Source organism: Calypte anna, chromosome 2 (assembly GCF_003957555.1).
Source record: "Calypte anna isolate BGI_N300 chromosome 2, bCalAnn1_v1.p, whole genome shotgun sequence".
In the NCBI taxonomy this organism is placed as follows: domain Eukaryota; kingdom Metazoa; phylum Chordata; class Aves; order Apodiformes; family Trochilidae; genus Calypte; species Calypte anna.
The window spans coordinates 130,973,690-130,990,246 of NC_044245.1; the positions used below are offsets into that span (position 1 = coordinate 130,973,690).

The 16,557-nt window shown below is 36.4% G+C and overlaps 1 protein-coding gene across 1 annotated transcript in view; it reads right to left on the reverse strand.

The window, feature by feature from the left end:
- UBR5 (ubiquitin protein ligase E3 component n-recognin 5) overlaps positions 1–16,557 on the reverse strand; it is a 78,870-nt gene that overhangs the window by 10,595 nt on the left and 51,718 nt on the right. The window contains 23 exon segments of the mRNA XM_030444117.1: positions 334–554; positions 1,113–1,226; positions 1,326–1,498; positions 2,094–2,167; positions 3,894–4,124; positions 4,509–4,720; positions 6,293–6,561; positions 6,918–7,175; positions 8,110–8,241; positions 9,347–9,458; positions 10,165–10,288; positions 10,512–10,751; positions 11,264–11,424; positions 11,637–11,766; positions 11,866–11,992; positions 12,104–12,222; positions 12,313–12,459; positions 13,400–13,491; positions 13,952–14,100; positions 14,917–15,014; positions 15,348–15,471; positions 15,894–15,989; positions 16,366–16,517. Of these exon segments, the coding sequence (XP_030299977.1) occupies positions 334–554; positions 1,113–1,226; positions 1,326–1,498; positions 2,094–2,167; positions 3,894–4,124; positions 4,509–4,720; positions 6,293–6,561; positions 6,918–7,175; positions 8,110–8,241; positions 9,347–9,458; positions 10,165–10,288; positions 10,512–10,751; positions 11,264–11,424; positions 11,637–11,766; positions 11,866–11,992; positions 12,104–12,222; positions 12,313–12,459; positions 13,400–13,491; positions 13,952–14,100; positions 14,917–15,014; positions 15,348–15,471; positions 15,894–15,989; positions 16,366–16,517 (3,555 nt within the window).

Consider the following 16,557-nt stretch of genomic DNA (forward strand, 5'->3'; position numbering starts at 1 on the left):
AATGCAACGTGAGGGCAGTTCAATCCCTAACTGCATGATGTGCAGTCAACATCCTCAGACACAGATTGCAAATTGTCAATTCCATTTTTTAAACTTAGCTACCCAGGATATCACAGTAGATCTGCAGCTGGAGGTCAGGTAGTAAAAAGACTTTCACTGCAGTTTGTGAAGACTTCTTTGAAGACCACTCAGCTGTTCATTTAGCCACTAAACACAAACTACAAATTCAAACTAAAGTAAACCTAATTTTAATTTTAAAAGATTTTTCAGAGACCCAAAAGTCCCTTTATCAGTTCAGAAATATTGCATAGAGAAATTCTTAACTCAAACTACCTGAAAGATGTGAGAGGTGGCCCTTCACTTTCTGTCAATCCTATCTCTGCCAACAAGCTGCTTTTCAGCTGTGCTGCAAGATCATGAGCTGAAGGCCCTGGCTTTGAACTCTCAGATTCTTCTGTAGGCACATTTTGCTCCTCCCCTTCCTTCTTTTGCCGATTTTGCATGCTCATAACATTTTTTAAGTTGGCTGCATAAGACATTTTTGTTGGAAGCACCTAAAAAGGAGAAATAAAATTAAATTGCACTTTAAAATCAGTCTAAAAGGCTTTTTCAGGAAAAAATATATAAAATCTTTAAACCATACAAAAGCGAGCACAGCAATTGACCTGCTAAACATAATAACCTCAATAACCTCCATCATTTCTACAAATAGGAAAAATCATTTTCCCACTTTATGTTTAAAATTTATACACTTGCCATTTAATGATTAGTTTGTAGGCAAGTAAAATTACTGGGCTAGAGTGAGATTTAATACTTTTTATCACAAATAATTAAATAATTGGCATTTCAAAACTAACCCAGGATTATACTGCAGCCTTTAAAAATACTGCCTGAAATCTGCTATAAAGCAGTAACCATAAAAGTTCCTACACTGCAAATAAACCCAAGCATATTTTTCATTAAAAGTTCAAGTCTTCATTCTTACTGGGCTTTTAAATTATCATTCTGAAAACCACTTAAAGCTCTCCAGAAACATTACAGTGTATCTTAAGGAATGAAAGTATAAGCTTAAGTTACCCTACTGTTTAAAATAACAAAACCTTTAAAACTACCTCAAGGCAGTTTCTATCCACTGTAACTTCCATTAAGCATTTCCCACTGTTGGCAGAAGATGAATATAGGCCTTGACTTGGTCGGCCAAACAGATCTTCTTTGCGAGCATTTGGCTGAAAATTAACAAAAACATTCTGGGTAAATAATATATTTCAGTTAGAAAGGCAAAAGCAAACTGCACTTTTCTTCCGAAACATCATCTCTGATGTCACCTGTAATAGATGGGGCTGGTCTGCCAGGGGGATGGCCTCTGCCAGAGGAACCTCAAAAGGATTGGGTGGAATGCAGCCCAGGAACGTCATTGAGTCTGATCGTCTGAAAAACGGATGGTTTTGGCCAGTCTCTGCTGGGAGGGAGTCATCATCTTTGTCATTGAGTGTAGCACCTAAATATCAGAGGTGGTTTCAATTAAATTTCCACAGTTATAAAAGCCAAGGTTTTAAAATAACAACAATTCATACCATTTCCTCCTAGCTATCTGACTGGAGGAGCATCTCTGCAAATTTAAGACTTTAAGGAAGAATGCTTCCAGAAATCTCAATGAAGTTGCTTAGTCATCACTTTTGTTCTTTTTACTGTAACTAGTTTTACAGAACATGCATTCCTACACTATATGTATTTAGGATAAAGCATACATCTACCATTTTTAACAGCAGTTTCATCAGATAAAAAAATGTTAAAATCAGTTTACCTCTGATTCAAATATTATATTCTGTCATTGTGTGGAATGATAAGTAAGGGCACAAACTCTGCAGTTTAGAAAGAAAGGAGACAAAAAGATGTCCCCAAAATGAGAACAAGCAAGGTAAGAATAAAATCGGTAAAGTAACAATGGTAAGAAAATCTTACTAAATCCCAACTTTAATGTAACATACACAAGAAGCAAAATTTATTCAAAGTCTGTCTCAGCTAGCTAAAGGGGAAAAACACACTAAGTGTTGCATTTCTGGCATTCTAAAGAAGTGGTTTTATATACTAACTCTGATTGGTGTCATCATCATTTTCATGTTCTGAATCTTCATTGTCAAGACCTAATTCCAAAAGCTCTCGAGTTCTTAAAAAGAAAAAACAGGGAAAAAAGAAGAGTCTTGAAGAATTGTCTTGAAGAAAACATTAAGCAAAACATTTACACCTGAAGCAATCAATAAAAGCAAGAGTTTAATCAGCAACTGTACTTCAGAGCTATAAATACCAGAACAAATTCAGAGTACTGTAAAGTACTTCACAATACATACTCACTACATAACTCGCACAGTTAGCATTATAACAACTTGGCCACCTGCCAAGTTTGATCTAAAAAGTTGCAGCCTCAGTAATGTGAATGCTTGTTTTTAAAGACTATGTCACATGATAAAGACCTAGGAACACTGCATTAATGGAAAAAAATATGTAAGTAAACACTACTCTTAAATTTACTGTTGTAGAATGTGCTCAGTCCTGTAAAAATAATGTCAATGATCACATCTCAGAAGCTACTGCAAGCTACATATTAAAAAAAAATGGTTTTCACTATAATACAAAAAGGATCAAGAACTTTCATTAGTATTCATTTCTGGTAGTTTGAGCATTGTGAAGTATGTTCTGAAATTAGATGGGTAAAATTTCATTTTATATGGGCTACTAAAACATCATCTAACATCTAACTTCAAATTTGAACAACTCACCTTAAACTGAAAATCTCTAAGCCTTCATAGTTTTATAACCATTTCATGGGTATTCTGCAATTTTTTTTATGAACAGTTATTTCACAGATTTCAGTATGTGATTTTGGGGGGACAAAGCAGATCCCAGAAGTACATTACTGCCTGGAAAAGGCTTAAAGCCACAGGTCTAACTACTGAAGTCCTCTGGTACACATTTTGGGGTCATAACAAGCCTTACATTGCTAACGTAGATTAAACATAACACTGGCACTAAAGCAGAAGTCCAATATATGTCTAAAATACCAGTATCTCATATTTTACAGTTATTAGATTCATAAAGAAAAGGAAAAGTTACATCCAACTTGTGGTATTGAAAATTAATGGCAGGATTACTACTTATTTAACTGCTGGCAAGTTCAGGTACATTAAAACTTAGTAAGAAATGGGAAGAGGTGGTGTAGGCTACCAACATACGGACATTTTTATTATCATTAATTGCCATTTCAAATCAAAGAACAGTTCTAAAAAATTTTACAACTTGTTAAAAAGTAATAAATATACTTTGTGAAATGTTATGGTTGAAGTAGCAGGGATTTTCAATTTCAGGATATTTTCAGCTGTTGACTTCCCTATTGTGCTTTATATTATCAGGCAACACTCAAATATCCACAACCAAATGGAAAACAAAACTACTAAGCCCATCATAACAGACTTTTACATGGTATGTAATTCTCAATGCATTTGAGAGACTCCTGTATAAGCTGTTAACATGATAAATGTGAGGAGCAGATTGCACTTTTCAGCTGGGAAACTGTGCTGAGTACTTTTTTTGGAAACACTGCCATGGAGTTAAAAATCAAATTCAAGCTTCAGCAGTAAGAAAACCTTTTACAGCAATCGGCGTTAGAAGATTTGAACAGGATACTGCACCAGGCTTACCAGTCAAACATAAGTACATTATCCACCATTATATATATTCTTTTAATAAAATGCATGTTACTACACACATGCATATACATATATAGATATATATATATATATATATATATGAGTTGCTGAGTAACAACACCAATGACTGAAACAAAAGGGCACATGCCACTTTTCCAAAAGCTTTTATTTCTGAGTCAGCCATCATACCTTTTCCGTTCTAGCTGAGGAGTATCCAACGTCGTCTGTTGATTCATTGCTTTAATCCAATAAATAAGCGCTTGGAAAACGTATGCTACGTGCTTTAGTGAACAGACATCTAGGACAGGAAGAACATCTGAGTGCTCATCGTTGTGAGAACGCATCAAGGAGAGGGCATAGTTGAGGAAATCCCCCCGGGCTGACATCATTCCCTGCCGGGCACTGAGTAAAGTGGCACGTCTGAAGGCAGAAGAGGATTGAGTGCAGAGAGATCAGGCACTGCAGCAGAATGCATCCCTTACATAGCAGTCACTATATTTGTAATATGGATAAAAAAATCGATCCCCTCCCCTCAAAAACCCATGTGGTAAGAGGAAGAACCATAATTTTATGATTTTTATGATAAGCAGCCATGTATTTTAAACAGTTAATACCTGAGATGAATCTAGTATGTTAGAGTAGCATGTCAGAATAAAACAAGTAGCAAAACAGGAAACCAGACTGAATCAAAAAAGTACCTACACTGTTGCATTGCAAAACTAGATTCCTAAAATGTCAGTGAACAAGGTTTCAATGTGAGACTGGCAATTCATACCACATGCATTAATCAAACTATTTTCATACCTTCTCCCCTCAAGTGTTCTTAAGCTCGCTTCCTCACGGGCTGTCATCCTTTCCCTTCTGGCTGAGTTTTGAGAAGCATGGAGAGGATGATTTGGATGCCCAGGATCACCAGCAGATGCTAATGCAGAACCGTAACGCAGCTGAGCTTCAGTAGAGTCCATGATACTAACCATCCAATTCCAAGTAGGAATAAGCTTTTCTTCCACATAATTCTACAGAAAAAGAGATTTAATAAAGCTCTGCAAACAACAGAAACCTCCACCATGTTTTTTACACCTGATTCCTTACAAAAAGGCTCTAAAACTACACTCAAGAATGACTGATGTCTGAAAGCTCTACTGAGACTGATTTACTGCAGTGGTATGCAGCTCTCATCACTTAATACCTTGGTATTGTTCAAGCATTCTTCACCAGCATCTCCAAGGTGTGCACACCCTGGGGATTTTGGTCCACTTCCTGACTTTCTGGAAGATTTAGAGCTCTCATCCTAATACAGCATTCACCACACAGGTCTTTCACCATTCTTCACCCCTTGCAACTTACTCAGTGACAACAACAAAATTAAGACCTGCATAGACAACTGTGCCTGCATACAAACCTCTCCTTCCTGGTCCAGTCTTTACCTCTCCTGCTCCCAATACAGGCTCTGGAGTCTTTCTTGCCATCTGCTAGCTCCACTGGCCCGCCTTCTCACCTTCAAGAACATCCCTCACACTTCAAATGCATCCACTAAACTAACAAAATGCTGTCTCAACCATTTCTGTATTGAAATGAACCCTCAACCATCAACCTTTGACATGCTAATACAAATCTCTTGCTGCCTCAGCCCTCCTGGGCACTCATCTGGCAAAAAGGTAACCTTTGCAAAACACCTCTACTCAGCAGAGACAGTATTTTCCCATTAAGAATCTGCTGAATAGTTTCATTACAGAAAAGGCTAAAATCAGTTCTATGTTGTCTTATTATTTTCCCTGCATATTTCCCCCAGTGTTTGACCCAAGAATATCTCTAACATTTCTCTTCCAAATTGTAAGCCCTTTTCTTCCACTGCACTGTGAAAACAGAGCCATACATATACTTCATGGCTCAATCACAAGTAAATACATTGTCATCCAGTTTTTACATCCCAACACATAGTATGAATAAGAAAACCAAATAATTTGATTTCTTGGGCTCCCTAAAGCATCAGTATTATTCAATCAGTTGATTTTTGTACTGCATTCAGTACATATGATTTCACTCTATCCACTATAACCACAGTCAAGCTGATACACACTTACTGAACACACTCCTGTGTCATTTGTCTCAGAGACTTCTTTATGTACATGCCAGATACCAGTTTTCCCTTTCACTTGTTTTCATTAAGGATGCACTTTATACATGCATGTAATGGAAAGGATGATCAAGTCCCTTAAAGAAGGGACAGTGAACAGTGCATAGCATATACTTGTACTTCTAGTTTGTTGTTGTGTTTAAATGGACTTCCCAAATATTTCAGTTTGTGCCTGCTGCCCTTGTCTATTCACTAGATATCACTGAGAAGAATCTGGCTCTATGAGTGTTGTCAAACACTTAACAAGTTGCCCAGAGCAGTTGTGGAGTCCTTGGAGATACTCAAAACCTAACTGGACACAGAACTGAGCAGCATTCTCCAGCTAATTCTCAGGGAAATTGGACAAGACAATCTTCAGTGATCACTTTAAACCTTAATAGTTCTATGATTTTACCTAAAAAAACAACTGTACTGAGATTAAATTTCTCTATGGAGATTTGGATGTCCTTACCTGCAAATTGACTGCATCTTGGTAAGTCAGTTTCACTGCAGCTGGGATCTGGGAGTACACTAAATGATTGTACTTGGGAATCAGACCCATCAGATCAGATATCTGCCGTATCACAATACTGTATGCTCTTGCTAAACTGCTTGCAGATGTTAAATAGCTGCTTGCATTGCTGGCTTCAAGTGCAGCAGCAGCAGCTGCAGCACTTGTACTGATGGTACCACTCCGACGTAGGTTTGATGGATCAATATAGATCAAGCCTGCTGAACTTGCTAAACACAAAAGAAGAATGATGTTAATGAATTTATTTAACCATTGCTATGCATTTTATGTATTGACTGATACAATAAACATCTCTAGAAATAAGCTTGCAAATATTACTGACATCCAAACTATAACTAGTAAGGAATTACTAGCTATTGTAAGCATACTCCTATCTCCTTAAGAACTAGAATGTATCCTTCCTTTTTTTTAAATTCAAAACCAGAACTGAAACTGTCAAGACAGGTTATAGCAGTGTCCCAAGACAAATAGGTAACATTTTATCCCTAAGAAAACAAACTAAAACAGAGGAAAAAACAAAGCCAGAGTTAATTGACATTCATGCATGCATTTTACTCAGACTTGCCTGCTGGGGCTGATGTACTAGAAGGAGCAGTGCTTGTAGTTCTCTGGTTTTGGGTATTACGTACAGCCCATTGCATGGAGCGGGGAGCTTGGGCAGCACCATTGGCATGTGAGCTGTTTGTGGTTCGTTCCAGAGGCTCATCAAGCATGAAGGTCTCCTGCTCTATGTCATCACTCTGACTGCTGCTGCTATCAGAGTCACTGGAATCATTTGATTGAGAGTCATCTTCAGAAAAAAATGCTGGAACACTGCTAGCTCCTATTAAGAAAATAAGCAATAAAGAGTAACAGACAATGGCACTTGTGTGCAGTTGTACACATTATATCAGCATTGTAAACTTTTTCCATGAGAACAAACTACATGTACTAAAAAGGTCCAAGTACCATTACTGAAAAGGTTTAAAAATTATCCTTATATATAATATATATACTGCTAATCTTCCATAGGTTTCATGAAAAAGAGTAAGATTACTTACATTTTAAAAGACAAGAAATCATTTGAATTAAAAATTCTTTACTCATTATGGTCCCCAGGCAATGAATTCTAAATATTATGCTTCCAAACTGCACAGCAGAGCAGCTGCTTTTAAAAACCCTTAAAATGACTGGTCAGGTTTCACACTTTGTTTTAAAGCATATCTAACTCCTACATTAAAAGTGAGTGAAAAGATTTCATTTCACTTCACTTCACAAGAGTGTGAAGTAACATCTGGCTAACACAGGCAGAAGCTCCATAAGAGCAAAACAGGCTGCACCTAAGTGCATCTCCTCATCCAAAAAGTCTGCATAGTACCTTACCATAAAAGTAAGGAAAAGCAAAGGAAAAAGCAGAAATGTGAGGAAGGCAGAGGTGGGAGAGAAGAAGCTGGATGAAGAAAAAAAATTAAAGGGAAAATAAGTTTACAGGGATATTGTTACAGGTATTTGTGAAAGGTGTTTAAAATGAGAAAACAAAGTGATTTTTATTCTGTCCAATCTAGCTGTGAAGTAATTTCTCTTGTTTAAAATATATGGCCCTGTGGAGTGCTGGATGGAGGCCAGATCCAAAGACAAAGAACAGTATTTTTTAGGTGAAGCCAGTTCTGCCCTTGTCAAAGCCATACTCAATCACTAACACATTTCCTTTCCTGAACAACTTAATCCCAATATCTCAATTTTAACAGCTAAATTAAACACAAGGTGATGTGGCATACCTGCTTCTGACCCAGCAGTAGCTGCAGTGACAACACTTCTGCGGCCACTGGCATTGTCCTGATTACTGTGGTTACTCTCACTGTCACTTTCTGTTTCAGCAGCAGCTAGCAAATCCAATTCCATATCACTGCCTAGAAAAACAACATTAGAAACATCTCATGTTTAAAAAGAGAAAAAAACAGAGTAACTTTCATGACTCATCTAAGACACATTAAACAAAATCTAGATCCTCTTACTGTGGCAGAAGTTAAGATATGCAGGGAGAGGTCATAAAAGCCATGCACACATGCAGCAACACTTGGAGCATAGCTTTCTATTTTCCAGCAATTAACAATCATCTCTATCAGTATTGCATATGTACATTCAACACACACACACACACAGACACTGAAAATTAAGACTTTAAATTTCAATTAACTGGATGTTGTTTCAAAATAATATCTAAAACTTAAAACGTGAATAGAACTATCACTTTTTAATTATTAAAAAAAAAAAAGGTTTGAGAATCAAATATTCTGCATACTCAACAAGCAAATAAACAGATTTCCTGTACTGTAAATAGGTTGACTGTATACACAAAGCACAGTCAGAAAGAGAAGATGGTAAAATTTTTTAAATCATAGCTTTGGGACATCTTATCCCAAACTACTAATACAAGTCATATTAATGTCAAGAATTTTCATACACAATGCAGTAATTTTGTCTATAATATACTGAATTTAGTAAGTTGTGATAGGTTTGAAAATGGCTCACCATCATTCAGATTCCTGTGGAAAACATCTCTACCATAACCACTATTCTCACATTAGCCATACAACAGGTAGGTATTTTTTCAGTCCTTCAAACAGTTTATGTCAACAATATTTTAGAACAGCAAATACAAAAAGCAAAATAGATACTACTGACCAAGCATGTAACATTTGTTTGGTGGGCTTTTTTGTTTGTTCTTAATGGTGGTGGTGGGGTTTTGTTTGATTGTTTGGATTTTTTTATCCTTTGGTATCCTAATAGTTTCTCCTTTGGCAGAGAAAAAAAATGGTCACATAGTTGCCTGCTATGAGTTATCTAATAATGTTACCCATGTCCTTTTGGAATCAGTGTAGTCTTGACAACTGGATTCTCTCTACTCATGCAAGGCTCTCAAATCATTATCACTGACCCTGAAGATGCCTTTTAGTTTCTCATGCACAGGTTTTTCATCCAAGATGTAATGTGCATGATGTACATTATACATACCATCTTCATCATGCTCATCATGCTGTCCTTCTGCTTCAGCATTTTCTTCACCATGTTCCTCCTGTTCATCATGATGGTCTTCTTCACCAGCTACCCCCTCAACCACCTCAACCTGTACAAAGCATTGTAATTTTATACTTGAATATCTTTCCCATCAGAGATAATCTACATATTTTCAAAAACTCAGTACAAAATCCGATTTAAAAACTTAGAAATAAAAAAGCCCTTATCTACAAAGGATGACCTCACAACAGAATTTACACAAGCAGAAAATTAACTTAAAGCCACTGTAGTTCAGGTCCAGAAGTAAAACACAGCCTTGTACATTAGATTTTAATGCTCAAAAGGTAAAACTTACTGTAAAGCCTAGAATTAGTTTATAAACACTGAACAGCAATGATCCTGACAAAAGACCCTGTAGTTCTCCAACAGGACTTGAGTAATAGCAAACATGCTGAAAGATTTAAGTGTCTTAAGGGGGAGTTACAACGTAAGGTTGCATTTAAGGGAAGTCACATATGTATTTATTAGTATCTAAATCATACTAGAGTTCTGTCAAATTCAAGACACTTCGTATACTCTGAAATGACTAAGTGTTACTGAATACAAAGCAATGATTAAAAAGCCCTGATAGAACAAAATGGCACACTAGGACTTCATGAAGTACCTCTCAATATCTTTTGCAAATCAGTGGACTTGATACATGGATTTCTAGTTCAGATGTTTAAGCATGTGCTACTACATTAGGTGCTATACTGAGAAAAAAGAAAAAAGAAAAAAGAAAAAAGAAATAATAAAATAAAATAAAGAAAACTGACCTCTTCCACATCTGCTGAAACGATATCATCTTGTTCTTCATCCCTGCCACGAACTGGCTGTGACTGGCTGATTCGTCTTTGCTGAGGATTCCTTATGATGTAGGATGACTGAGATTGACTAGAACTGTTTTAAAAAGGGAAAAGAGAAAAAAAAATAGAGGAAAAAAATAAAACAAACACAGAAGAACAAAAATTATTTGGGCCTCTGGACATCAACGTGTCAGTAGGACTGTCAGTAGAAGAAGCCTCACCATACTTGTGTTAATAAAATCCAACAACGACCCAAAACAAAATCACCTTTAACAAGTCCTTGAAATGAACAAATAGTGAGCTTTAAAAAATTTTACCTGCTAGACTGGTCAGATGATGGTCTGGGTGGCAGAGGCTCCACAGAAAACAATTCCTCACTTCCCTGCATGGCATCTATACTAGTGCTAGCAAGAGTAAAGGGTGCTGTAGGACGTGCAATTCCCATCCTGACTGGAATAATTAGAGATTCTGCTACATTGCACAACTCTTCAACAGCATAGGGCAGTAGTGCCTGGAACACACGTTTACATTTTCCAATTGGCTGTGGAATAAAATTGCTAGGGAAAAAATATAGAAAAATAAGGGTCAAATATGACTTTTCATTAAAAAAAAAAAGGTAATATCAACTTTTTTTAGAATGTCAAGACTATTATCTTTAACTGATATATAAATTTGTGTATAAAGAAAAAATATGCACAGCTATTCAAGTCAGTTTAAAACATTTTTCAATAATTTGAGACAAAGGCTAGACATCTAAAATCTATTATAGACAACCAACCATAGACTGTAATTAACATGTTAAAAAACTTGCTTCCAAAAATACTAACAGTTTAAACATAAAGCTTCAATATGAACATGCAAGTTAAACAAGTGTTGCATTAAAAAGAAACATGGTATTCTAGCAGCTACTCTGTAATCTTGAAGTTTCCTCCTTTCTACACACTGCTGTTTACAGCCACACATTAATTCAGATGTTTCCCACACTATTGTTTGCTATCAACTATTCTATTAAAAGAATAAATTAAAAAAACAAAACCACCACAACCAACACACACACACCACCACTTACTTTTTCTTTTTGGAGGAAGCCATTTCTACACTAAGAATGACAAACACTCTTGCTACAGAACGCAGGAATCTCATTGTAACAGCAATAGCTTCTTCTCTGCGTCCTGGTGCATACTTGTTTTGCAATTCCTTTACCAGAGTACCCAGCAAAGTATCTAAGAGCTGTAGAAACAGTTCATTACAACCTAATAATGAAGTGTCATTTAGAAGCATGGAAAAAGACAGATTAAGGTTCAAAAGGAGACCACAGTCATAACAGTAGAAATTCACAAAAACATAACTAACTTGAAGTTACTTTTGAATTAGACTCCAAATATATCACCTGAGGTAATCTAATATTACTTTTATTCAGAAAATCTATGTCAAACACTTACCAGAATGTCTGCTGTACACTTGACAATAAGGCAGTGTGTAAAACAGTCCAAGCGAATGGTTCCACTTTGCTGATTAAGATAAACTTGTTCTTCAGGCAGAAGATGACCTATCCTACTGCTTGCACTAAGACTTGGAAAAAACAAAAACAAACAAAATAATTTTATGTAAGTCAGCAGGTCTCAAACATAAGATCCAGCTTTACATTGACATCTATTTGTAGATACACACGGGTCTTTATTTTCTTGGGAGCCAAACATGATCATTGACTTCAGCGCATTCCAGTCTTGTAAAACGCGTTCCAAAGCAAGCTGGGCAAATCGAGGAGGTTCTAGATCATGATCAGGCATATCAGAATCTAAAACACACAAATAAAAAAATAAATTAATAAATACATACACCAAAGCAATATAAGAGAGAGATGGTGAAATATGGAATTTGTCACACGTTTCACTGAAACACCTCTTACCTTCAGGATTTGCAGTTTTACGATTACGGTCTTCCCTAATTCTAGGTGGTCTGTACTGGCAGTGTTCCACAGTTTGCCTGGCAACTGTCTGTACTAAAAACAGCAGCAGATGTTCTCCCCTGTGATGAAAAATGAATTAGTGGAGATGTATCACATATTTTAAAACAATAAAAATTACTCTGCCATAGGCACTGCAAATATGAACTTGCCTGCTATTTGGCATGGTAACAAGATTTGTGGTGGTGAGCAGGCGGTAAAGGAGATCGAGGCGAGCAGACTTCTGTCCTGCTATTAGTGTTTTACATTTGCACTTTTCCCAGCAATCACAGTAGGCTGTGGGAGATGTTCGTTTGAGCCTACAAGAAACAGAAAATGAGAGCTGCAAAACTGTTCAGTAATATACTACGTACTTTCTACGCAGGCCGATGGTTTTGGTGCACACGTTAAGATTCCTACTAGAGTTTTTTGTTTATTATAACACCAAGATGCCAAATCCTAGTTTAAAAGAGAAATGCAGTTTAAATGTGGCAACTGCTGTTCTTGTTTCCTACACTGATTTCAAAAGGGCAGTTTCATTACAAAACTTTCATACTGCCTTAGTAAAATTCCCACAAGACCATTTGTTCTTCCCCAAAACAGCCTCTAGCCAAAAAAGTTTGAAATACTCATGACATGCAACAAAATCTCATCAACTATTACAGTATATTGATGAGATTATCCTTATAATTACATCTGTTAGGCTTATTATAGCTAAACTATTAATTCTGTAACATTTATATCCTGCAACAGTAGCACAAGCCATCCACAACTTCAAACCTTTGCTCAGGCTGATCAGAGACATCTTGACTGTTCATTTTACTGCTTGCTCACTTTTCCCTTTATTATAGTTGATCTTAGAAATTAATATGCTACACTTCTTTCTGAAAGTTTACAAGAATGATCTGTTATCAGGATTCACTGACTTTCAGAAAACTTCTGGAGGCACTCGGAACAAAAACATGGTATCACTTAGATATATTTGCCTTAGAATAGTAAGCACTTGGGAGGGTGTTACTCATTTACTCTAAATTCTATGAAGTGAAAAGTACAACATTGCTTCAGGTTACTCTTTCAATTCTGATCCATAAAATAAATTTTACAGAGCAGAAGAAAAAGATATTTTAAATATTCTACTAATCTTCTGTTTTGTAGTACCTGAACACTTCAACCAAGGAGAAAAACCTATTAACTATCAATAAATAGTGATTTATTGATCACCACAAATAGTGGTTTATTTACAAGAAACACACTACTTACTTGCAGTCATGTCCTTTGTGACAGACCCTTGCACATTCTGTGCAACAACAAAGAGATTCCAGCAGGCCACATGTTCGGCATTCAAATATATCCTAAAAAAAAATAATAAAAAAAAAAAAAAAAAAAAAAGCACCATAATATTATGCATACTTTTTTCTTTACAGTACTTGCCATTTCAGGTTACAATGAAATTGCTCTTGTTCAAGCCAATGCCTTCACTTAGAAGTAAATAAGTTCCAGAAAGTAAGACTCTGGTTTTAGTTAGAATATTCAGTGTTTTCAAAGAGCTGTTTCCATGAAAATTTTTGCCAAAGCTACCCAAAGGGGGAAAGCCACACCTATAAACAGCCATATCCTGACCAACAGAAGCCCCTTTGAGAGTACAAAGCAATTAAGGGAGGCAGTAACAATACCAGACTTTAAAGCTACAGCAAATCAAAACAATATAACTTCTAAATTATTAAAGTTACATTAGTGGACTAACACAACACATGATTGAAACTCATTCATATTTACTTAAAAAGAGAAAAAATAAATTTAAAAAAGGCTTACTTGGTTAATATGTTCTGCACCAGTCCATGTAAAACTGCATGTATCATTACAACACAAAACATACAAGGGAGAGTCATCTGGATTTGTACCAGAAGGACAAACCATTCCCATAAATACATCATCTTCTTTTTCACTAGAAGTTGCCTCAGCTAAAAGAACAACAGAACACCAGTGTTAAAAACAATCCCCCCAAAATAACAAAAACCCATTAAACAGAACCCATACTTGACAGACATTTGCAATTACAGAATCCTGTAGCGAATTAGAAGTCTGAATAAAGTCTTCGTTACAATTGAGAAAGCTTTCTGCTTGTCACATTACAGGTACTTCTTATAGAAGCTGCTACACATCCCTGGCCCAAAAGTACAACCACCAACTCTTCTCCAGTTTTGAATTCACTGGTATTTTAATCAATTCAGTGGATTACCCTATTGAAAGATTAAATCATTTATGGGCCATATTCTTGTAAAGAACACACAGTCCTACAGATCTTTGTCACATCACAGTTCTAATCTGCTGAAATTTGTTCTGAAATTCAACTTCGCACATTTCTCTTAAACAATGACATACCAACATGAAAAGAGAGCCACAAAACATGTGTCTACCTTAGCATACTGGTTTATCATATTGGTTTTTTTCCAATTTCAAGAAATAAGTTTCAGGTGATACCTTTGTGCACCTGAGAAACAGTACCTTAATCCACTGATGTTTGTAAAGCAATGAAATGCTAAAAAGACTGAAAAAACACAAAACCAGTAATATTCATAGAACTCTATCGTAATATACACACCACAAAAGAGGAAGACACTCCATAATAGCAAGATTTCCAAACCATACAGCAACACAGTGTTTTTTGGAAGGAGGTGTTTACCACCACCACCAGAAAAGCACTGTTCATAATGAACTGGCACACAAGTCAGATTACAGAAGGAACCACATGCTAATAATTAATGGAACTGGTGTACCTTTAGCAATTTTCTGTGCAGTTTCTAAAATTGTAATTGCTGCAGGATATGCCCGACCACTGACTGCTGACATAAATGGTGTCATGCCTCTTGCATCCCTAAGAAAAATCAAGAGATAAGTTTAAACACACTGTTTAGGTTTTTTTGTTACAACAGGAGAGGTAGGAAACAAAAAAATGAAAACTTAGCACTGCAACTCATGTGCAATAGAAAAAGCACAGACTGAATAAGGACTCTTATTTATTTTACTTCTGTGAAAAAGACCTAATTTTAAGGTACAGCAGGATGCAAACCCAGCTATAATAGTCTAACATTCTCCATTTTAACAAACACAATTTTAAATAACCTTTTAAAAACAAGGCTTCTATGTAATGAATTTTCAGTGATACAACATTACAAAGGATAGTGAAAATTCGTATGAAAATCCTTACTTGGCTGACAGCAATTCCCGAAGATAAGGTTGTAAAACAACACTGTCACACAGTAATTTCAGTATGAAGTGAGCATTTGCCTTCCGATCCTTTGATTCCACAACAGATGGCTCAGTCGAAGGACCTGTAATGAAAAAATAAAAAAAATGCAGAGAAACAATTTTTCTTCAAAGATTAAAAGCAAATAATTTAATGTTCCACTGGGGTGATTCATCAGTAGGTTGACTATTCAGTTGTTTGCCAGTCTCAGCAACATTTAACTGAAGTACTGTAAATTTCAGTTCCAAATTGCATTCTGAAATAGAGACAGTAATCCCAATTTCATACTGATTACCATAGTTTTTGTCATTCCCCAGGTAAAAATTGTTTCTACATAAAACACAGCATGGGGCTTCATGTATGTTTTGCACACTTGTGAAATTCTGCTTCAATCCAATCTTCAGCTGATAAGAGGCTTTTTCATACGCAGAATGTCTGTGCAAGCAGAGACAGCTTTTGAGATAATTTTCCTTCTAAAACATAATCATATAAGCAGCATGTCCTCACCTGGTATCGTGGAGGTGCTAGGTCCTTGGCCGGTGCCAGTCGCTGCTGTGGTAAGAGATCCCACAGCGGGGGCCAGGATAAAATCAATGTCACCATCTTTTAGTAAACAGAACAGCAGGATGTATATCAATACATAAAAACATCCCTATCAACATGCTCTTTCTGTAATGTCTAACACACTGTAGGTGCTCTGTATTTAATGGGTACTCTTTCCTACAAACAGTTCAATTCCTGTTTTAGTAATGTAACTCAACATTACAAAACACACTTCAGAGGTTTGACAGCAGTGTTAGAAAAACAAATACCACAAGATTACAGCTTTTAAGTCTTCAGTAAACTTTTAGAGCACATCTTGCTACCTCTATGGTATTAGCTATTCTAGTCTCATGCTAAAATCTAAGTGATTCACACTAAAAGCCACTGGTTCATTACTCTCCTGCTCCAGTCTAATGTGATACATGAGCAGACTTACCCGGATCCATTGCAGGAGGATCTGGAACCCAGCTGGGAGGAGCTATTGGTGGAGACACCGGGTCCTGATGATCACTTGATGAAGCACCAGCTTCATGTCTGCCCAACCCAGCAGCTCTCAAGGACCTTCTCATCATTTCCCTTAATCTCAAACTGAGGACAAAACCAAGATAAAAATACCCTCACTTTCATT